The sequence below is a fragment of the Eptesicus fuscus genome, chromosome 15 (genome assembly GCF_027574615.1).
Source record: "Eptesicus fuscus isolate TK198812 chromosome 15, DD_ASM_mEF_20220401, whole genome shotgun sequence".
Classification (NCBI taxonomy): domain Eukaryota; kingdom Metazoa; phylum Chordata; class Mammalia; order Chiroptera; family Vespertilionidae; genus Eptesicus; species Eptesicus fuscus.
Window position 1 is genome coordinate 75,241,213 of NC_072487.1, and position 22,864 is coordinate 75,264,076.

General features: G+C 59.2%; 1 protein-coding gene and 1 pseudogene across 1 annotated transcript in view; one reads left to right on the forward strand and one right to left on the reverse strand.

Moving 5' to 3' along the window:
* Positions 1 to 9,137: 9,137 nt before the first annotated feature.
* Positions 9,138 to 10,162, reverse strand: LOC129151592 (proteasome maturation protein-like; annotated as a pseudogene).
* Positions 10,163 to 14,561: 4,399 nt separating this feature from the next.
* Positions 14,562 to 22,864, forward strand: part of NCS1 (neuronal calcium sensor 1) — a 40,367-nt gene continuing 32,064 nt past the window's right edge. The window contains exon 1 of the mRNA XM_054727573.1: positions 14,562 to 14,714. Coding sequence (XP_054583548.1) covers positions 14,651 to 14,714 — 64 coding nt within the window. The 5' untranslated portion in view covers positions 14,562 to 14,650. The remainder of the gene's footprint in view (positions 14,715 to 22,864) is intronic.

The following is a 22,864-nucleotide window of genomic DNA, read 5'->3' on the forward strand; positions in this document are numbered from 1 at the left end:
GGCAGCTGCTGCTGAAACTCACTGACTCCCACCCCAGAGGCTGCGTTTTAGAGCAGACGGAGCATCCGTTGTGGTTTGCGGATGTCCTGCCTGCACCGGGGGCAGGGAGCCCCTTCTGAGTCAGGACCAGGCATGCTGCCAGCTGGGGAGCCCACGCTGGGACAGGCTGGCATGCACCCCTTCTGCCAGCAGTCATCAGATAGCCCCATAAGAGAGCCCAGAGTCAGAAACCCAAGGTGTAGACTCAGCCTTTTTAGAAGTCCTCTGAGCCCAAACCTCCTATTTAATAGGAATGTTTCCAATTGAGGCATAACTTACATACAGTAAAACTCGCCCTTCCTAAAGGAGCGGTGGGTGCAGTGGGTTTGGGCAAATGCACATGCAGTCTGTAGCCTCCACCGTAATGGACACGGGACATGTTCGGCACCCGGTAAAGTCCCTTGGGCCCTTCTCAGTCAGCACCACCCTTCAGGTGTGCTCGTCAGCCTCACGCGGTGCGATCGTGCAGCTGGCCGGGAGTCTGGCTGCCCGCAGCGCACTGCTGTGTCCCTCCGAAGCACTGCCGTAACGCTGCACGCGTTGGGGTCTAGAGAGGTTTGTGAGACACACACACACACACCCAGGTCAGCCCGCTGCTCAGTGTCAGAGCCAAGAGGAGAATCCTGGCTGAGGATCGAGTCAGGGCCTGGCCCGTGCCGGCACAGCCAGGGCTCTGTTGGTTACTGCTCCTGAACTTAATGTTGGGGTGCTCCTCAGCTCGCCCTAGCAGAGGCTCAACTCGGCCGAGGTTGCCCGTCAGTGGCATGCCCACCACCGCACGTGCCCGGCAGGAGGCGTTGCATCACCAAGGTGTCTGGAAGGAGGCACGTCAGAGTGGGGAGCCCAGCAGTCAGGCCAGACTGCAGCGTGAGGGATACTGAGGCAGCTCAGGAAGGGCCTGGGACTGTCTCATCCAGGGCTCCTCGAGCCGGAGCGGCCTCCTGCCCCAGAGCAGCCGGTCTCTGGGGCAGGAGGTCTCCTGTGGCCTGAGAATTTGCGTTGCTCACCAGCTCCCAGGTGATGCCAGGATAGCACTTGGAGAACCACTGATGTGACCCTACTTCCTCCTCCGACTGCTCAGTCATTCAGCAAGATCCGCCCCGGCCTCTGGCCTGCCTGGAGGGGTTGCAGGGGGATGGGTCATGTGAGGCAGGGGCTCGTGGGGCACCTGCCTGACCTGCTCCCCTTGGTCAGCATCGGCTTCCTCCTCCCCATGGCCAAGCGAGAGCGTTCCCAGTGAGAGGTGCAGCGGCCGGGTGACCACGTGGCCAGGGAGCCGCCCAGGCCCCGGCTCTGCCTTAGGAAAGCCCAGCCTGTGAGTGTGACCACAGCGTACTCGGCTGCAGGTTTCTTTAATGAAATGCAGAGCAGGCAAGTCCGGAGCTGACACTGACCCAAATATGCCTGCTCAGAGCAGCCGCGCTCCGGCCCACGACCCTTGCCAAGCCCTCCCAGCACCCACGGGGCACCTTCACTGGGGCAGCTGCCTTCGGGTGCCCTGCCCAGGGATCTGTCAGGTCTGCAGATGGATCGCTGCACATTCCCTCGGGCTACGTGACAATGAGGCTGGGGAAGAGGTGTGAGTGAGGGAAGTGCTGACTTCGCAGACCCTGTTGGCCTGGCCACTCTCCTCCCTGCAGAGCCTTGTGGGGCGTTTCCAAGAATTCCTGGGAGCCCCTCAGCACTGCCCCCCTGAAGAGAAGCTGCCTCCGCAGTTTGGGGAATGGGTTACTGAGGATCCACGTGACCGCTCAGGAGCTGTGCCTCGCAGCTCGCTCATGCCCCGTCTGCAAGGGAGTGCTGACCTTCATCCACATGAGGAATCTGCTCGTTAGAACATCTGCAGGAGCTGAGCCCCAGGCTCCTCCTCACACCCACACTCCCATCTGTGCTCAGGGCCTCAGGGCCAGCCTCTGCCGCTGAGGCTGCAAGGGTCCTGGGCACGCACGCTGGGGTCCGGCCAGCTGGGGTCCCCCGGGCACATCCATCAGTGGTGAGTCGGGCTCACACCCCGGTGGGAGGACGATACCGGGGTGCACTGTGGGGAGAGGCGTCAGCCATGGGAAAGAGTTGAGCCTTGCCTCCACTTCCCTCCTCTCCTTCCCTCTCACCCTTTCCATTTTATTTATTTTTTCACTCTTTGCAGTTTAACTGGCCCCTCCCCATCAGCAATAAAGCATGTTCAAGTTTTTCCCGTTTGAAAAAAAAAAAAGAAACCTGGGCGAGAAGAGATCAGCCATGCACTTGTGTGCACATATGCATGCCCCCCGGTCACAGACAGCAGTGTGGTGAGGCCTTGGGGAGGGGGGCACTGGAAGAGGTCCATGGGTGAAAACGGGGGGCTTAGGTAATGCTTTCAACAATAAAGACTGAAAACAAAAAACACCTAAGCAGCAGCCTCCTTCCCCACTGACAGGCCACACTTCTCAGGTCGGCTCTACTTCCGGTACCCCCAACGCACGGCAGTCTGGTTCCCACTGGCCAGAGTCACCCGCCACCTCTTGGGGCTCGGTTCTTACCTGCCGTGACTTGCGCAGCTTGTGACACGGTGGGACTCTTCTCTCCAGATGCTCACCCTCGGCTCGCCGGACGCCGTGCCCCTCCATTCCGCACCAACCACATGAGCCCTCCACCGTTTCCCTCCCCGCATCCCGTCCTGGCCGGCGGCCCCAGTCCACCCACTTCTCTTCCCACTGCACGGTCCAGGCCAGCCGCCCCGCTGGGGACCACATCCTGCTTTCTGTCTCTGCGCACCTGACCGCTCCAGGTGCCTCGTGTACGTGGAATCGTACAGCATCGGTCTCTGTAACGGGCCTGTTTCACTCGGCCTGTGCTCAGCATTCCCATCTTTGGAATGGGCTTTTTCTTGTGGAGGTGTAGGAAGTGGGTCAATTTCAGCAAGAGGTGAACAAGTGGGGAGCCCTGTGCTGCTGCCTGCAGCTACGGTGGAAAGCCTTCCTGAGAGTGGCCCCAACACCCAGGAAGCAGGGCCAGAAACGGGGAGAGGACACCCAGATCCTCACAGCCTGTACGCCTGGATCAAGCCTTGCCTGAAGGCGGCAGGTACTGCCAGACTCCTGGGTACACGAGTCCACAAGTTCCCTTTTCGCTCTAGCCAGTCTAGTCAGGTTTCCTGCCGCTATCAAGTGCGTCCGCAGCTAAACCCTCAGACAGAGAGATGCACAAGGCGTCGGGGAGCCGAGGAGCCTTTCCAGGCTCCCCGGAGGGTCCCGGGAGGCTCCCGGGAAAACAAGAACCGGGTAGTTAGCAGAGGAAGTAGCGGCTGTCACGGGAGGGAGGGGAGGATTTATGTGCAGTGTCCTTCCTGAGAACCTGCTAATGACAGTCATTCATCATCAAGTCCCCGGGGCACGCAGCCAGGTATTTCCCCGCCTGTCAGGGTGCCCTGGCCAGGCCCAGCCCTGGGAGCTGGAGAGGGGCCGAACGGGCCGTGCCCCCATTAGCTCGGCTCCTTTGTCCCACAGACCAGGCGTCCAAGGTGAGGTCCCAGGCACCTGCTCCATCTGCCCCGGCCACGCAGCACGCTCCGGACCTGGGCTCAGCGCTGGCACCCCGAGTCCTCTCCACCACGCTGCGGGCTTGTCTGGAAGTCAGAACCTCCCAGCTGGGCCTGGGGTGATGCTGATGTTTCTGAGGAAGAGCCCCGATGCCCCTCCTAGAATGGCGGGGGCTCCTGTGCCCCCTCCCTCCTGGGGGCTGCCTGTGGCCGCCCAGGCCTCAGAAAGCCCTTCCGCAGGTGCCTCCTGGCTCCCCTGCGTTTTACCTCCACGTGGGGACTCTCCCCGGGCGCCTGGGAACGCTCCTCGCAGGCACGTCCCGCTGCTGCGTGACTCAGGCAGAATGTTAACGAGGCTGCGTTCACTCCTCTGGCGGGGCCTGGGGCTGCTGGGAGACGCAGCAGAGCGGGGGGAATCCAGGGCCACTGGGGGCTCGGGGCCCAGTGCCCAGAGCCTCCCCCACTCAGTCTGCACTGGCTCCCACCCTCGGAGACAGGCTGGTAAGGACTGGCCCATAGGTCCCCCCGCAAGCCCCAGATCATTGAGAAGGAGCCAAAGCCACACCGCCCCTTCCCTCGAAGGGGCACCCGTGGCCTGGGCCCTGTGGTCAGCCTGGGGTTGGCAGGTTCCTTCAGAGGTCCCAGGGGTCCCGGGAGAGGCCCCAGGAGCAGGCCGGCCGGTGGGCGGGGAAGGGAGAGAGGCCAACGTGCTGCCTGCTACCTGGAAGCTGCTGCCCGCTGGCCCGGCAGGCACCTTGCTGGGAGGGCGTGGGGAGGGATGCCCTGCCCCCAGCCTACCTAGAAGCAGCTGGGAGAGGCAGCCCAGCTCCGGGTGCTTTTCTGAGCGGAGGGGACAGAGGCCATTCTTTTACAAATGAAGCCCCAGGAGAGGGGCTGGGAGCCCAGGAAACCCCACCTCCCTACGCTCAGCCCGGTGCCTCATGTACCCCATTCTGCCTCTGGCCCCAGCCCTGCCCTCCTGGGGCCCTGGGCTGGCTCAGAGCTGACTGCAGGCGGGAGGCCAGCAGGGGCTCCCTGGGCCGTCCCTTGGGCCTCGGGGAAGTCCGCATCCTGGCCCCGCTGGAGAGAGGAGGGGCTGGTTCTGGCTCAGAAGCCCGCAGATGCGTTGGTGATGACCCGGGGGTAGGCCAGGGGGTGAGCGGCTCCCTGCCCCCCCCCCCCTCCAGCTGGGGATGGGCTCCAGGGCTGGGCCTCTGCCCTGCTCCTGCTCTGAGCGTCTGACCTTGGCCCTGGGAGAGCCCTCCACGCACCTGGCGGGAGCCACGGCCACAGCGTCCTCCTCTCCCTCCTGAGAGGAACACATCAGTGATCCCCAAAGGGCTGGCTCCAGCTTTGAAGATACTCCAATTAGGCAGTCACTGGTATTTGGGGTGTCTGTCCAGCCCCCCTTCGTGACCTCACCCTCGAGGGCCAAGGCTGATTGGAAAATGGCAATGACTCTTTTGGGCCAATCAGATCCTCTTCCAGAACGGGCTGGGCGCACCTGGAGGGGAGGTGAGGCCCTGGCTGCGGCAGGAGGCCCGGGGGAAGCCCTCTGCAGGGAAATGGGCCTTTCCAGGACTTGGTCCCTCCCCCAACATCCATTCCCCAATCTTGTGGAAAAAGCAACCCCTTTACTTCGGGGGAGGGGGGTGGAGGGGGTCTCCCTCCTGCACTGGGAGCGGCCTTGGAGGAACTGCCCGGCAGCTGCCTGCCCACCCCCATCGTGTGTGGCCGAGACCCAGGCATGGCCACAGGCAGCCTCCCAGGACAAGGCTGCAGAGAGGAGGGAGGAGTGGCGATCCCAGGCACCGGAAGACACGGTTCCTGGAAACCCAGGAGCTCTCTGTAGGCGCATCACCAAGTCCCTGCACCCCAGTCAGGAGCCGGCCCCTTCCAGGGGTGCCCTGGCTCACCACCTGCCCTTCGGCTACACCCCCCTTCGCTCCAGCTGGCTCAGGGGCAAGCAGGAGTTTCGGACCTTCCCTCAGACCCAGAGAACAGCCTTCGTGGGATTGGAAACGACAGGCAAGTGCTGGAGCACAGCCCGCTCCCCTTTGCCCTTGGGGGACGCTGTCTCCAGCGGGGGCCGCAGAGGGGTGCGGCCAGCTGCCCACTCGGGGATCCCACCAACAGCCTCACTGAGGAAGGTGAGGGTCAAAAGGTGAGGTGTCTCCCAGGCTCGCCGGGCAGTGAGGGCTCTGGGACCGGACGCTGCTCTGGTCCCGCCGCGGGTGGGCCTCGGCTCCAGCAGCAGGAGACCCCTTCTCGCTCCCGGGGCCCAAGAGAACCCCAGGCCAGAGGGGCTTTGCACCTGTTTCTCTTCACCAACCCACGTGCGCAGCTGCTCCGTGTAAGACCTGCACCTCCTGCAGCTGGGAGGCGGGGCCTCGAGCCCACAGACAGCCCTGCGAGGCAGCGGGCTCCCCGGCTCCGAGATCCCGACTTACAAGTGAGGAAACCGGGGCTCAGGGAGGCCACGCGCCTGGCCCAGGTGCACAGGCAGGGCGAGCGCTCAGGCTCCTGGCCTCGGGCCTTTCCTCAGAAGTTCGAGTGGGTGACTTCTTTTTTCCTTTCTCAATAACAGTAATTATATTAAGACAAATATATTCCTCATCGATAATAGAATAATAATAATAGCCAGTGCTTACTGAATAGTGGTAAGTATTTTACACACATCGCCTCACTCAGTTCTCATCAGGACCCTGTGGGGAGGAGCTGCAACCACTTTTTAAAAAATATATTTTTTTATTGACTTCAGAGAGGAAGAGGGAGAGAGAGAATCATCGATAGGCTACCTCTTTCATGCCCCATAATGGGGATCAAGCCTGCAACCCAGGCATGTGCCCTGACCATGACCTCCTGGTTCATAGGTCGACACTGAGCCATGCCGGCCAGGCCCCACTTCTTTTTTTTTTTTTTTTTTAAATATATTTTATTGATTTTTTTTTACAGAGAGGAAGGGAGAGGGATAGAGAGTTAGAAACATCGATGAGAGAGAAACATTGATCAGCTGCCTCCTGCACACCTCCCACTGGGGATGTGCCCGCAACCAAGGTACATGCCCTTGACCAGAATTGAACCTGGGACTTTTCAGTCCACAGGCCGACGCTCTATCCACTGAGCCAAACTGGTTTCGGCTTCTTTTTTTTTTTTTTTTTTACACCCACTTTCCAGATAAAGAAACTGAGGCTAAAGATTAAGTAACATACCTAACTAAGGCCACACGACCAGTAAGTGTGGTCCAGCTCCAGGGCCTGTGCTAACCACTGCCCCACCCTGCTTCCCTCCACAGGGAGGAAGCATTTGGCCACTTCCACGGGCCCCTCGGAGACAAGGCTGTGCAGAGGCCCAGAGAGGTGGGGAGCCCTGATGCGGAAGGATGACCCGTTCCTGGCCCTCCGGGAGCTTGGCGCCATGTGCCCTGAGTGGGCAGTAATTTACTTGGGGTGCATGAGGCAGCTGCCGCCCCGTGGGCCGGATGGGCGGGAAAGACCAGAGAATTCTTCCTAAGCAAACACTGAGGTCTGTGGTGGTGTCCAGGCTCCAGCTGCGCCTGTGCGGGACTCGGATTCCTCCCCACACCCCAGCACCCACTGCCCAGGGCAGCATGTGTACGGGGGCAGGGCTGAGGGGCCGAGCAGCCCGGGGTGCATGGTGATCCAGCTCCCGAGGTGGCCAGGCTGCGGGCGTCTGAGATGGCGAAGGAGCGGGTCGCCGGAGGACCTCTCCAGCAATGCCAGCTGCTGCACCTGCACCCACTTAGCCCTCAGCAGGCTCAGGTTCGTCCCGGTTACCCGGAGGAAATGCTCTCTGCACGACTCCACATGGTTTCTCCCCGGGGAGGGAGTGGAGCTGGTGAAACAATGGGTTCTGGCCATGGCCGGTGTGGCTCAGTGGATGGAGCGCCAGCCTGCGGACTGAAGGGTCGCGGGTTTGATTCCCAGTCGGGGGCACATGCCTGGGTTACGGGCTCGATCCCCAGAGTGGGGCATGCGGGAGGCAGCCGATCCATGACTCTCTCTTATCATTGATGTTTCTATGTCTCTCTCCCTCTCCTTCCCTCTCTGCAATCAATAAAAATATATTAAAAAAACAAACAAAAAAACCCAATGGGTTCTGCCAGTTTGGTCCGTGGTGCAGCGTTGGCCTGCGGGCTGAAGGGTCTTGGGTTCGATTCCTGGCCGAGGGCATGTATCTCGGTTGCAGGCTCCCCAGCCATGGAAGCAGCATGTGTGGGAGGCAACCGCTCAATGTGTCTCTCTCACGTCGTCGATGTTTCTCTCTCCCCATCCTTCCCTTCCACTCTCTCTAAAATCAATAGGGAAAATATCCTTGTGTGAGGATTGCAAAAACAAACAAACAGCCCGGCCAGTGTGGCTCAGTGACTGAGTGTTGACCTATGAACCAGGAGGTCACGGTTCGATTCCCGGTCAAGGGCACATGACTGGGTTGTGGGCTCGATCCCCAGTAGGAGGCGCATGCAGGAGGCAGACAATCAATGATTCCCTCTCATCATTGATGTTTCTTTCTCTTTCCCTCTCTCTTCCTCTCTCTGAAATCAATAAAAATATATATATTAAAAAAACAACAACACAGTGATGTATGAAAATTCCCCCCCGGCCCCCCCCCCACACACACACAGTAGGGATGATTCTGTAGGTTTTTAGTTAATCCTCACCCAAGGATATTTTTTCCCTATTGATTTTTAGAGAGAGTAGAAGGGAGGAAGGTGGAGGAGAGAAATATCGATGTGAGAGAGACAGACACATCGATTGGTTGCCTCCTGCACATGCTCCAACCCAGGCTGGGATCAGGCCTGCAACCAAGGTACAAGCCCTTGACTAGGAATCGAACCCAGACCCTTCAGTCCATGGGCCGATGCTCTAATCACTGAGCAACCAGCCAGGGCTGATTCTGTAGGTTTTTATTTTTATTTTTTTAAATATATTTTTATTGATTTCAGAGAGCAAGGGAGTGGGAGAGATAGAAATATCAATAATGAGAGAGAATCATCAATTGGCTGCCTCATGCATACCCGCTACTGGGGATCGAGCCCAAAACCCGGGCATGTGCCCTTGACCGGAACGGAAGAGCAGGCCGACTACAGCCAAACCAGCCAGGGCACAAATATTACTCTTATGGGTACTAATGGGCTGTGGAAACAAGGTAAAATATACATGTCTGATTTTGTACTTAATTTGAAGTGTGATCACTGAAATCAATTACAGATGTTTACTCTGAAAGGGCTATGAAGACTAAGGACTCAAATACTGATAATGGTTATTCAAAATTCAATTTATGGAATGCCTAGGAAATAGGTTAAACTGGAACCTGTTGTCAGTTTTATAATATTCATTAGCAACAATTTTTTAAAGATACAGAAGGTTATTGTTTCAATATAATTCAGGAGTTTTCAAATCATCTCTAGTGCCTTCAACTGTCACATGGACGTAAACCAAAGACACAAATAATTTCCAATGATGATACTATGTAGGCAACAATTCTCAGGTGTCAGTACTTTTAATGTTGTGTACATAAAACTATAGCAAAGAGACGACTATCAACAAGATGTAGCCACTCCGTTTCCATGGTCAGCTCAGTGCGTTACAGTAAACCAAGTTTATATTCCACCATCAAGTGTGGTTCTCCCGCCCCAGCCGGTTTGGCTCAGTGAGTAGAGCATCGGCCTGTGGACTGAAGGGTCCTGAGTTCGATTCCGGCCAAGGGCACATGCCTGGGTGGCGGGCTCGATCCCCAGTGTGGGGTGTGCAGGAGGCAGCCAATCAATGATTCTCTCTCATCATGAATGTTTCTATCTCTCTCTCCTTCTCCCTTCCTCTCTGAAATCAATAAAAATATATTTTAAAAAAAAGTGTGGTTCTCCCATTAGTTCACCTTGTGATGGGTCATGAAGAATATCTTCAAATTCAATAGTCTCATCATTACCCCTCAAAATATCCAGTGAAAAGTGTGATTGTGGAAGAAATGGAAGACGCTGAGCCTGTTGCAATTTTAGTGGAGCAACCAGACCCTGGATGGTTCTCAGTGTGGACAAATTCATTTTATCTTGGTTGAGTTGGAAATTTTTTTCTTTTTTTAATATATTTTATTGATTTTTTACAGAGAGGAAGAGAGAGGGATAGAGAGTTAGAAACATCGATGAGAGAGAAACATCGATCAGCTGCCTCCTGCACACTCCCTACTGGGGATGTGCCCGCAACCAAGGTACATGCCCTTCACCGGAATCGAACCTGGGACCCTTGAGTCCTCAGGCCGACGCTCTATCCACTGAGCCAAACCAGCTCCGGCTGGAAATTTTTTTCTGATAATTCAAGAGGATGACTGGGCAAAAGCTCATTTTTCACATAAAGAAAACCTTTTTGCAGAAGATCATGACTTTCCACTTGCTGATAGCTCGGTACCTGGAATACTGTCCTTTAGCTGAGCTCCAAGTCCTCTGGTGTTCACCGTTAGCTCACTCTGCCAACAGCCCCTCGAGCCCGGCAGCCTGATTCTGTCGGTTTTTACAAGCGTTTCGCGCTTCCTGTGCTGCACACTGACCTCTGCCAGGTGACCTGGGGTCCGGCGCGCTGTACTGAGCATTGCTGACAGGATGAGGGTGCCATGGGCGACAGCCTCAGTCCTCGTTGCCCACACGTCGGTCGATTCCATTTGTGGCTGCGCTTTAATGCCGCTGGAGTGGCATCGCTGAGCCTGACGTCCGCTCTTATGGAGCTCTACTTGCTGGCTGAGGAGAATTTCCTAGAAGTGGAATTGCCGAGTCAGAGGCCACGGGTGTTCGCTGCCAAACTGTTCTTCAGAAAGCTGGTACCCACAGCACCCTGCCTGGCAGGGCCCGGCGGCCCGTGTGCGCGCTCCTTTGCCAAGACTGGGTCAGGCCATTAACGCTGTCACCTTTTCCGACGTGTGTGGCGCTTCTTTGACTGCTAAGGGCTGTCTCTCCCGGGACACTTGCTTTTGTCTCACCTCTTGAGGCCCCTTCCCCAACTTTCTGTCGAGGGCTCATCTGGTTCTTAGGAGCTTAGAACGTTCTTACGAGGTTAGAGATGTTGACTCTGCCGTTGCTCTAACGTGCGAAGCATGTTAGATCGTATAAACCCTTCCCCCTGAGAAGATGGGAAGGGCTTTGCCAAAATCCACACAGTGCGGAGGGACAGGACCGGGCTCCACCGGGGCCTCGGGGCCTCGTGCTCCATGCTGGGGGTTCAGTGGGACCCGTCCTCTTCCCCACCTCCCCTCTCCACGGGGCCAGCACCCTCCCAGCCTCACCCCTAGCAGCTGACTCTACCCTGGGCTGGGCATACCTCCCTCCACATCTCTGTTCTGTATGTGGCTTCAGGAGGTCTGTCGAAGGAAGTCCTGACGTCACAGAAAGGGCTGCGAAGCCCCAGGACCGTGGTAGCTGCAAACCCTGGGGCCTGAGCTCACCCGGGGGTCCAGGAAGGCTCCACGAGGTGATGTTTAAAGGGCGACTGGAAACTTGTCCGACACAGTGCTGTCCAACAGAGACACTATGCGAGCCCCATGTGTCACTACGTGCTCAGTGGGCGCTTAAAAATATTAAAGGAAACAGGTGGAATAGGTTTTATAATCCATTTAATCCATTATACAAAAAACGATCTGTTGCCCCTGGCTGGTTTGGCTCAGTGGATAAAGCGTTGGCCTGCTGACTAAAGGGTCCCAGGTTCGATTCCGGTCACGGGCACATGCCCAGGTTGTGGGCTCGGTCCCCAGTGTGGGGCATGCAGGAAGCAGCCAATCAATGATTCTATCTTATCAGTGATGTTTCTATCTCTCTCTCCCCTCTCCCTTCCTCTCTGAAATCAATAAAAGTATGTTAAAAAAAACAACAAAAAACCATCTGTTTAATAGGTAATCAAATTGTTAAAAAATATTATTGAGCTATTATTTTATTCTCTTTGTTTTGTACAAACCTTCGAAATCCGGTGTGTATTTTATGCTTTCAGCACATCTCCCTGGGACTGGTCACCTTTCAGTGGCCACTTGTATGCGTGCGTGTGTGCATGTGCGTACGCGTGGGGGGTTCCTATAGGGCAGTGATGGGCAACCTTTTGAGCTTGGTGTGTCAAACTTTGCCAAAAAACTGAGCATAACTCGGGTAGTGTGTCACTTTGAGGAAAAAACTAACTCCAAGACTCTAGTCGCAAATGTTTCATCCTCGGCATGCGGCTGCGTGTCATCAGAAATGGCTACGCGTGTCAGTGCTGACACGCGTGTCATAGGTTCGCCATCACTGCTATAGGGCCACAGGTCTAGGCATTCCCTAGAGGAACCAAGCAGAGGGCAGGAGAGCAGGTGGCCCTGGGCGAGCCTGGAGACTGACCTCCTCTTCAGGTCCCTGTCCCAACAGCGCCTCGCCCTCCCCGGGAGGCCTCTCCTGCCCTTCAGCACCTCCCCTCCCACCCAGCACGCCCGTCCCCCTTCCCCGCCTCACTGTGAGGTTTTCACCGCTGACATTTATATTTACTCCTGCATCTTGGTTATTGTTGTGTGTGTGTGTTTTTAATCCTCCCCCAAGGACATGCTTAGAGAGAGGAAGGTGAGAAAGAGAGAAACATTAATGTGAGAGCAAAACATGGATTGGTTGCCTCCCCCATGTGGCCCGACGGGCGATCAAACCCCAACCCAGGTGTGCGCCCTGGACTGGGAACTGACCCGGCAACCCTTTGGTGCACAGGACAACCGTCGCGGGCGGATCCGCTCTGGGCAGGCACGCACTTGGTTATGGTCGCATCGCTTTCCCCTGGATGAACCGGAAACTCCACAGCAGCCCCTGGGGACCTCCCTGACTCCCCTCAACAGGTGTTTCTGTGTCTGATCCATCCCCCAGGGCCCGCTCTGTTCCCCTGGCGGAGTTTGTCACCGGGGTGATCTTGGGACCACTGTGAGGCAGGCCAAGGGGAGAGGGGAGGCGTGTGAGCTCCCAAGGACATGGCCACATTGGCCATGACAGCGCCTGGCACATGGGCGTGGGCAAGAAATAACGCAGGAGCACCTGGTTTCTGTAGGCCTTTAACGCTGCCGCGGTCACTGTCACCCCGGCCGGGTCCCCACGCAGCCTCCCCCTCTGCCCAGGCAGGGTGCTCAGGCTGCTCTGGCCAACCAGGAGCCCCTCACTGGCGTCCACTCTGGGCCAGGGTCCTCACAGTTGGGTCCCGCCAGCTGTGGCCCAGCCCCGGCTCCTGGGGTCCGTGCCTTCCCTACTTCCTTTATAGAGTGAGCTCTGGCCAGACTGTAGGCGCTCCCTCATCTGAAGGCCTCCTGGGGCCTGGGCTGGGGCCTGGGCTGGGCCCAGGCAAGGCGCTGGGGAAAAGCTGGGGGGGGGAGTATGTTTGGAGGTAGGGGGTGGCGTTTGGGGGCTGAGAAACACTGTGGGCCATAAGCAGGGTTTCTCCGTCCCCCCAGCTCCTCTGTGCTTCCCGAACCCCCTGAGGTCTGAACCCTGTGCCAACGTGGGGAGAAAGAGACCCTGTGCAAACCTCAGCCCTGCCTCCTCCCAAGCTCAGCCTGCCCCCCACCCCCCAGATCTGCCATCTCTTCCTCATTCACGAGGTTTGTGGAGCAGCCGCTGCAAGCCAGTGCCTTCCAGGCGTTGGAGATACAACTGCAAATAAGACGAGAATCCCTGCACGCAGGGGGCTCACATTCTAGTGGAGGAGAAGCGAACACAGGAGGAATGAACGCTGTGAGGTCTGTGATCGTCGCTAAGCAGAAAGACGACAAAGCTGGGACAGGGAGCAGTCCCACTGCCTGACACTGCGGATGGGGTGGCCACACCCCCCCAACCCACTGGTCTCTGTCCAGCCAGGCGGAGCCCTGGCCTCTGGCCTCTGGCCTGGCCTCCACGCCTGCCCAGCCTCTGCCTGCTGGGAGCACACGGCACACGGAGGCCAGGGAAGCAGGGAAGCCGGGAACGCTGACATTCCGAGGCCCAGCTCCTGCGGGAGCGAGGAGGCCTGCTCCCCACGCCCTCCCCCTCCCCTCCGGCCTCGCGGCTCCCCTGCCCGCCCCTGCGGCTCGGAGCAGGAAAGCGCTCGCTCCCTGTGGGCGCAGGCCTCCTCCCCTCCTCCCCTCCTCCAGGTTTTCTGGGTCTTGATCACTTTCCCCCCCTCCCTCCCACCCTCCTCCCCCTGGGCTTGGAGGTCACCTTCCCCCAGGCCGGGGGAGGTGCCCCACCATCCTGTGTGATACCCTGCAGAGCAGCGCCCGCCCCAACCCTCCCGCGGTCGCCTGTCCAGCTCACAGCCGAGTCCCCAGCGCCCAGCGAATCCGGGTCGAATGAATGAATTCCGCCGGGCGGAGAGCCTTGGCCTCATTCAGGCAGATCTTTAGGGGGCCCCCCCCGCCCCCCCGAACCCTCGCCGGGCTCTTGGGGAGGGGTGTGTGTGAGAGCGACTGGAGCGCCCGAGATTGATTGAGGGGGGTGGAGGGGTGACCTCCCGCTTCCGCCCGGGGACACGACGAGGCGCGAGGGAGCCCCTCCATCGCCCGGACTCCGTGCTCGCGGGGCGGCGGTTCGCGGGCGCAGGCCCGGCGGGGCGGGGGCGGGGGCGGGAGGTGGCGCCGGCGCTGAGTGGCGGCTCCGGGCCCACCCCCGGCGCGCCGGTGCGGGGGGAGGCGGGCGGCGGGAGGCGGGAGCAGGGGCGGCGGCGCGGGCGGCGCGCAGCGAGCATGTGCCGCGGAGCCCAGTAACCAGGGACGACCGGCAGCTCCGCGGCCGCGTCGGCGCCCAGCCCAGCGCAGCCCGCGCCGCGGCGCCCGGAGAGGGCGGCGGCCCCGGCCCGGCCTGCCCAGCGGCGGCCCTGCGCCCGGTCCCCGCGCAGCGTCCGGGCAGCCGAGGGGCCACTCGCCGCGGAGCGCAGCGCGCGGAGCCCCCAGCCCGGGCCGCGCGGGCTCGGCGCAGACAAAGGCGCGGCCCGGGCCCGGCCCAGCCCGCCCGCCGGCCTCCGTGCGCCCCGCCCCGGCCGCCCCGGCCCGCGCCCGCCCGATCCGCTCCTGCTGGGCGCCCCGCCGGGTCCGGCCCGGGGGCAGGGGCCGCGGCCGCCGAGGATGGGGAAATCCAACAGCAAGTTGAAGCCCGAGATTGTGGAGGAGCTGACCAGGAAGACCTACTGTGAGTGCGCGCCCGGGACCCCCGCCCGAGCCCCCCTCCACGCCCGGTCTCCCCAAACCCCATCGCGTCCGCGCCGCAGCCCTGCCCTCGGCATCCCCTGCCCCGCCCGTGCCCGGGCCACCGGACCGAGCTCCCAGCCCCACACCTGGCCCTATTGTTCTGGCATCCGGCCCCCCACACCTGGGGCGGCTGTCGCCTGTCGGGGTGCGAGGAGTCACCCCCAGGCCGGGAGGGAAAGCCCCAGCCCACCCGCAGCCCCCGCTCTGCGGCTGTCCGGAAGGGCTGGGCGTGCGGGCCGAGGTGGTGGTCCCAGCAGGGGGCGCCCGGTGGCGCGGTGGTTCCCGCTGCGCCGAGCCCGTGGCACTAGCGCGGCGGGGCGGGTGATTCATGCATCACGATGCCGCTGCGAGGTTGGCCTGTCGCCCCCTCCCTGGCCCCATCGTGTGTGTGTGTGTGTGTGTGTGTGTGTGTGTGTGGGTGTGGTGGGGTGGGGGGTGGGGGGCGGTGGGGAGACTTGTCGGAGAGCTCGTGGGAGCGGGGGCGGCCAAGGGTCCTGGGCGCCCTGTTGGATTTTCCGGCTGAATTCTCCTCTGGCTCCGATGTCCATCTCCCCGCTCTGTCTCTACCTGCCACCCTGGGAAGTGGGTTTATACAGCCCGGCGATCTGGTCCATGTCACCATGTCACCCCCTGGGAGCACCCCTGAGGGAGGGTCTGTCCATCTCAGACTTGTCTAGTGTCTCCCTCCCCCTGCCCAGCTCCACGCTCCACAGCTTCTCCCTGCAGACGCCCCTCCCCGCAGCCTCGGAGATGCTCTGGCATGCTGGGGGTTGATGGCACTGGGTCCTGGCCACCGGTTTTTCTTGGGGGGAGGGCGTGGGAGGGCGGGCGCCTGCATCCTCTGGTCGGGCTTGTGCAGGGGCCCTGGGCTTGGGCTGGAATTCAGAACCAACGTGGGCAGCTGCGGGGGCCCAGCCCCTCTGCACCCTCCCTGGAGTCGGCAGATCGACTGCCAGCCCCACGTTGATGGAGGCGATGGAGGCAGGTTCTGATGGTGCATTGCACAACCTCTGCTTCCGGCTCCCCCAGCGCGCACGCGCACATGCACACACACACACACACACATGCACACGCACACACACACACACGCACACACTCCATCCTTCTGGGCACGTTTGCAGGTCTGTCCAAGCCCCTGCTTCAGGTCCATGGCCCTGCGCCGGTGTGCTTGGAACAAAGGGGACTTTTCCTGAGTGGGTGCTGGTCTGCTGACAGGTCCTGGCCCGTCTCCAGAGGAATCTGCAGCAAGGAGCTCAGATCCCGGGAGCTGGCCCGCCAAGGGGCGAGCTCCGAGGACCCGGGACTCCCTCCTTGCTGCTGCTACCCTCTTTCCAAGGTGGGTGGGTACCCCTCCCAGTTTGGCTGCTGTTTTGTGCCATTTGCTGGGCCTTTCTTTAGGCACATCAGAACCTGTGAGCAGGCAGGCTGCAGGTGGGACTTCCGGGCTCCTGTGCCGGGAGACGTGGCTCGAGAGCTGCCTGGAGCCAGGTTTTCTGCTTAGAGGGCACGGCACACACTGAGCTCTTTGCGTTGGTAACACAGTGAGTCCTCGCTGCCGCCCTGGGCACGGGGAGTGCCGGTCCCCATGGACAGATGAGGAAACCAAGGCTCAGACAGGCGAGTGGCATGCCAAGACCCCACGGCCCGTCGCTAGGTGGCATCGCGACTTGAACTCAGGTCTGTGTGCGTCCAAAGTTACGTCTCAGCGCTCACGCCGGGAGGTCGGGGGCTTTTCCTCGCGTCCCTTTCTGGTTTCTGCCATAAGCCATGTTGGTGGATTCCGGATGGAAAGGGGCCTTGGCAGTTATTTTGTCACCCCCCCCTCCTCTCTGGGCACGTCTGTCACCCCTGGGAGAAGTCGAGTCAGTGAGGATCTGTTAGGAGCTGGCCTGGAGGTGCTGGGCTGGGCTATTTTTAAAGGCCTTTGGAGACATGGAACAGTTTCTCTCAGGGAGAGAGTTAGCCAGCTCTCTTCCCGGAGCCCTCACTAGGGGAGGCTGGGGGACTGGCGGTGGCCTCTTTGCCTCCCGTGTGTCTTCCTTGCTGATGCCAGCTCCCTCCGCGCAGGCCCTTGTCTGTTCGGTTGCGTTGGCACTTAGTAGGTCCACAGGTTTTTGTTGAATGAGAAGCCTCCCAGCAGAAGGCCAGAGACAGCCTCTCCAAGCATGTCAAACTCGCGGCCGGCGGGCCGCCTGCCTCGTTTACTTAACCGGAAGCCAGATGGGCTTCCTCGGATGGGGGATGGGGAGCGGAACCATCTGCTCTCTGTTCAGGGGACTCAGCGTGTGGGGTCAAGAGAGGAGCGCATGGGAAGGAGGCTCAAATGTCAGAGCCTCCCAGAGCGCTTGTTAAATGCCACGGGGCGGCCTTTGGGGCTGGTCTGGGCCCAGCAGTTTGCATCGTTGACAAGTGTTTGTCATGTAGATCGTGGTTCCCAGGAACCCCACGGAGACCCACAGCTGGTTCCGGGTCCTTGGCGTATGTAGGCATCACCCGGTGTCCGAGGTCACCTCGGGCACAGCACAGCTGGCTGCAGCACCGCTTGGGGCCCAGGGGGTCCCCCAGAGGGTCCACCTGTACCTCCTGCCCCTGGGAAAGACTGCCCTGCTGGTCCGTGTGTGTGTGAGGAAGCAGGAGACGGTCTGAAAGCTCCAGCTGTGTGGCCCTTACTAGACACATCTGGATTCAGCGTGGCCATGGCCCTCTGCCTTTGGAGCAGATTTTCATCCTCCTCTGCAGATAAGATTTGGTTTGTCGTCAGCGCCTTGGAACCCAATCCTCTCCCTTCCCCGCACGGTTCGTGTCTCAGAGCACGAGGAGGGTCCAGAGTGGGAAGCCCCTTCCCAACTGGGACTCAGTCGTGTGGCCCGAAACCTGGTCTTTTCGAGGTCTGGCCCACTTCCTTCCGGCTTGTTGGTGAGACTGTTGTCATCCCTGTGTGCCCAGACTGTGGCCAGACCCTCACTTAACTGAGCCTCAGTTTCCTCATCTGCGGAATGGGCCTGCTCAAGGTGCCCGACTCCTAGGGGATGTGAGCATCAACAGGATAATTCCCACTCAGCCTAGTAAGTGGCATGGTAAGGAGCCATCCTTAACGATGGCAAACACTTGTCACAGATGCAAGGGGGCATGTTGGTGGTCGTTATTAATATTGTTCTGAATACACAATTCAACTTCACCTTGAACTGGTCTTAGATGTATCTTCTGGACGAAGTTCATTGGTCCACAGAGGAGTCTTCCTTCGGTCCTGGTCTTTGTGCCTGGCACACACAGAAAGCTGGGATCTTCCGTTTGCCCAAATCTTTTTTTTTTTTTTAAAATATATTTTTACTGATTTCAGAGAGAAAGGGAGGGGGAAAGAGAGATAGAAACATCAATGGTGAGAGAGAATCATTGATGGGCTGCCTCCTGTATGCCCCCCACTGGGGAAAAGGCCTGGAACCCGGGCATGTGCCTTGACCGGGAATTGAACCACGACCTCCTGGTTCATAGGCTGATGCTCAACCACTGAGCCACACCTGCCGGGCTCAGTTTGCCCGAATCTTAATAGGATCTGAGGTCCCCTCACCCCCTGCCCCCGGCACTTGGTAATTTTTAGGCTGCCCTGGCCTGCCTCTCGTGGAACGCTCACTCTGTGCTGGGCACGGAGAGGGAGCCGCGACCCACAGAGGTGTAATTCCTGCCCTCAGGAGAGAACAGCCAGGCTGGCTGGAAAACCGAGCCAGAGGGCGCAAGCCATCTGCCTTGGTCTGAGCTGCATCCATTTAAAGGCTCCCAAGCCAGGCTCCCCAAGAGGCAGAAGCCTCACCCCCCCCTCCTCACCCTCTCCCCATGGTGCTCCTCAGGGACCTCCGCCCGCTTCCTCCCTCTTGCTTGGACAGCCCGGGCTCTGCCTCGGCCTTGCTTGCCTCCCCTGAGCCTCTTTGGCCTTTCCCCTGACGCCCAGAATGGCCCCGGTTTGTGGTAGTTTGTGGAGGGGACGAGCCTCGTCCTTAGTCGGTAGCTGAGGCCTCTGCACCCCAGAACAGAAAGCAGGAACTCTGCTTGGGGCCAGGAGTCGGGTTGAGAGATGCGGGGTGTCACTGGTTGAGCTCAGGGTGCCTCTGGCTTTGGGGAGGTCCCAGGAAGGTCCCTCGTGTAGGATAAGGAATATTCTCTGATCATCGTTCCCTCCACCCAGCTCTGCTCCACCAGCCTAGGCGGGGAGGCCGGATCTGGCACCCATCTTGGGACACAGGATAGAGTTGGGGTGTGGAGGGCCCCACAGCCAGGTGTTGTTTTTTTTGAGGTCCGGCCCACGTTCGCCCAGCTTGTTGGTGAGGCTGGGGAGCCAGGGGGGAGCCCCCAGGAGAGGGCAGACCCGGCGGGAGGCGGGTTCGGCAGCCCCTGTGTGTCCTGCGTGCATGGGGGAAGGTCACGGAGACCTGCTTCCTGTCCACACGGCTAACAGGGCAGCAGCAAGAGGAATCGAGGTTAGACTCTGACACGAAGTTGGGCATCTGGGCAAGAAACATCAAGTCTGTTGTTAGGAAAGAACTCAATATCCTGGAGAACGGGGCTGGGTCCCACGCAGGCTGTGACCTTGGGCAAGTCGCTTACCCTCTCTGAGCCGCTGTAATACCTGCTCCTGTGACTCCGTGGGTCCAAATGGGGGAGCGCTTTGAGGTCCAGGCAGAGGGTCAGAAAGGGGTGGGGGACTCTGTCCACGTAGCTCAGTTGGTTGGAGTGTCATCCCCATACGTTAAGGTTCCGGATTCAGTTCCCAGTCAGGGCACCTACAAGAACCAGCCAACAAGTGGAACAAGTCGATGTTTCTCTCTCTCTCCTTTCCTCGCCCTCTTTCTAAAATCAGTAAATAAATTAAAAAAAAAAAGAAGTTGGGGCTCTGACCGGTTTGGCTCAGTGGATAGAGCGTCGGCCTGCAGACTGAAGGGTCCCAGGTTCAATTCCGGTCAAGGGCATGTACCTTGGTTGTGGGCACATCCACAGTGGGGGGTGTGCAGGAGGCAGCTGATCGATGTTTCTCTCTCATCGATGTTTCTACTCTCTATCCCTCTCCCTTCCTCTCTGTAAAAGATCAATAAAATATATTTTTTAAAAAAGAAAGAAAAAAAAAAAGGGGTTGGGGACTGCTGGACAGCAGCCTCAGGGATGGGAGGAGGCCGTGGGGGCTGGGTGGGCAGTGGTTCTGGTCCTTGGCTTGGGTGAGCCCCGTCTCCTGGAGCTTCACTTCCCTTCTCTGGAAAATGGGGGGCATCAGCGTAGCCCCAAAGATGGGGAGGATTCGGGGCACATGGAGGGTTTAGCATGGAGCCTGGTTCTGAGGGGAACTTGAAGCTCGCCTGGTGGCAACTGGTTTTAGGATCAAGACCTCCGTTCTCCAGAGCAGGACGGGCTACGTGGTCTATGGCCTGACCCCCTGTCGAGAGAAGCGGAGGAGGCCAGAGAGGGGCCGCAGAGCCCAGGCCTCGCTCTCACGCCTGTCCTAGCTCCATCTGCCTCCTCCAGCTCCATGTTACATGTGACCTGGCCCTTCCCGTCCCACCCGTGCCCCGGAGCGCTCTGGCATTGCGCCTCTCACGGGTCAGGTAAAGGCACTTTCTCCTGGCCGTGGCCTTGGCATTGGACCCGGCTTCCTCTGCTCCCAAGGCCCGGCCTGAGCCCCTCTGGGGCAGGTCGTGGGCAGAGGGCGATGCAGCTGGCCAGGGGCCGGGATCACGTCACCCCTCGCCAGGGTCCCGTAGGAAGTGACCTGGACAGCTTTCAGAGGTGGGGCCCGGATGGAGGCCGTGGAGACATGTTCGGTCTGGGTTTGGAGGTGGTGTTTGCCTGTAGTCCAGAGGGGGGAGAGGAGGAGAGGGATGTAATCCAGGCACGTGATGATGGTGCCGGTGGCGATGATGCCAGGGACAGATTCTACATATATGTAGGAGGAAGACTAAATAGGACGCCATACAGAGGTTTCGTTATTTTGTATATTTGGGATTATATACTCTTTATTTTCTAACTTGTTGGAACCTGACACTTGAGAATGTTTGCCTACGCCTGTGGTTGGCAAACTGCGGCTCGCGAGCCACATGCGGCTCTTTGGCCCCTTGAGTGTGGCTCTTCCACAAAGTACCACGGCCTGGGCGAGTCTATTTTGAAGAAGTGACATTAGAAGAAGTTTAAGTTTAAAAAATTTGGCTCTCAAAAGAAATTGCAATCGCTGTACTGTTGATATTTGGCTCTGCTGACTAATGAGTTTGCCAACCACTGGCCTAAGCCATTAACCATTCATCTAAAAAATGACTTTTATCTCATTTTTATTTTAAATACATTTTTTTATTGATTTCAGAGAGAAAGGTAGAGGGAGAGAGAGATATAGAAACATCAATGATGAGAGCGAATCATTGATTGGCTGCCTCCTGCAGGCCCCCCACTGGGGATTCGGCCCCCAACCTGGGCATGTGTCCTGACTGGGAATCGAACCGAGATCTCGATGCTCAACCACTGAGCCACGCCAGCCAGGCTAAAAAGTGACTTTTAAATGGCGCATCCCATGAATGAAACGTTTTACTTAATCCCCTGCCTGGGATGTTCAGCTGCTTTTATAATATACAGAGTGCTGTGACAAGCATCTCTGCACATATCTCTTCTTAAAGAGAAATCCCCCACGAGGGAGCCCCGGAGGGAAGCTGGGACGTCTGAAAAGGCTTGTGATTGGAAACGTAACGTGCTGTCCGGGAAGTGTGTTCCCGTTTATATTCTGAGCAAGAGTGGGCGCGATGCCTCCTTCCCTGCGTCCCGGCCAGCACCGAGCAGCACCGTTTCCCCGCCGTGGCCAACGCGCTGGGGGAGAAGCGGGCCGCTCTCCGCCTCCATGCCCGTTTCCTTGATTACCGTTAGGGAGAATCCTAGGATCTCGGAGCTGCGGGAGGCTTTGGGGTCACGTGGTCCAATGCCCTTGTTTGACAGATGGACAAACCAAGGACCAGAGGGTGAAACCTCTCCCCCAAGAGTCGCATAGCAGGAGCCTAGGGCTGTGCCTCCCCTGGGGGCGCCCCCACTGCGCCATGACCTGTGGGTCATGCCGTCGGGGTCGAGGTGGGGGTGTCTTGCTTTCGTCACCGAAGCTTCGTCAGACCTGGCTCATCTGGTCCTCAATATCTCTTGCTGTCAGGGAGTGGAATACACACATGGTCCCCTTTGCTGTCATTACAAGAGGGAACACGGCGCGTCCCGGGTGTGGGCTATTGGGCAGGAAAGAGACTGTCACAAGTTCAGGTGCCAGGGGCCCAGGTAACAAGTGGGGGTGGGCGTCCCAGCTGAGGGCCGGGCAGCGGTGCTGAGGGGGGGTGGCCAGCTGGCCGTTTCCTGGCTGTGAGACTCCGGCGAGCCCCTCCCCCCTCTGGGTGCCTTTTCCCACAGGTGGACAAAGGGACCGACATGTCGCAGGTACTCAGGGCATGCTCCTACAGGGAGGAGGCGGCCTGGCCTTCGGAGTCAGGAGACCGGGGTGCATGGCCCGGGGTGAGCGGCCACAGGCCCTCCGCTGAATGGGGAGCGAGTGGCAGCCGCGGACGGCCTCTGTGTCTGGTGGGTGGGTGGCTGTGTGAGTCCACACAGGCCCCGGCTCTTCCGGGTGGGAAGGCGGGCCTGCTCCGGAGGCCAGATTTTAGGATCCTGCGTGGATGTGGGCTCGGAGGGCTGGAGAGACAGCGGCCTGGGCTTTAGCCCCAGAACCAGTGCGGCCTGGATAGTGAGTCTGGAGTCGCTGGTCCCCCGGGGGCTCAGTTTCCCTTTCTGTACGATGCTCAGGTTGCCAGATGGTGGGACTTGCGTGGGGAAGCTATACTGGGGCCCCCGACGGAGCGTGCTTGGGCTCTGGTGACTGAGACCAGGCTCAGTCCGCAGTCTCCTCCTGCGTCCGTGCTCTCATCTGCAAGCTGGGGCAGTATTGCCTCCGTCACGGGGCTGCCGTGTGCCGTGAGGCTAGTGGAGACACCGAGATGGTAGCGTGTCTCGGGTGCTCCCCTCGGCTCATCCGTGGTGATGGGGGATCTGTAATCAAACGTAAGGGTCAGAGGCTGTCACCATGGTGCTTAGTGG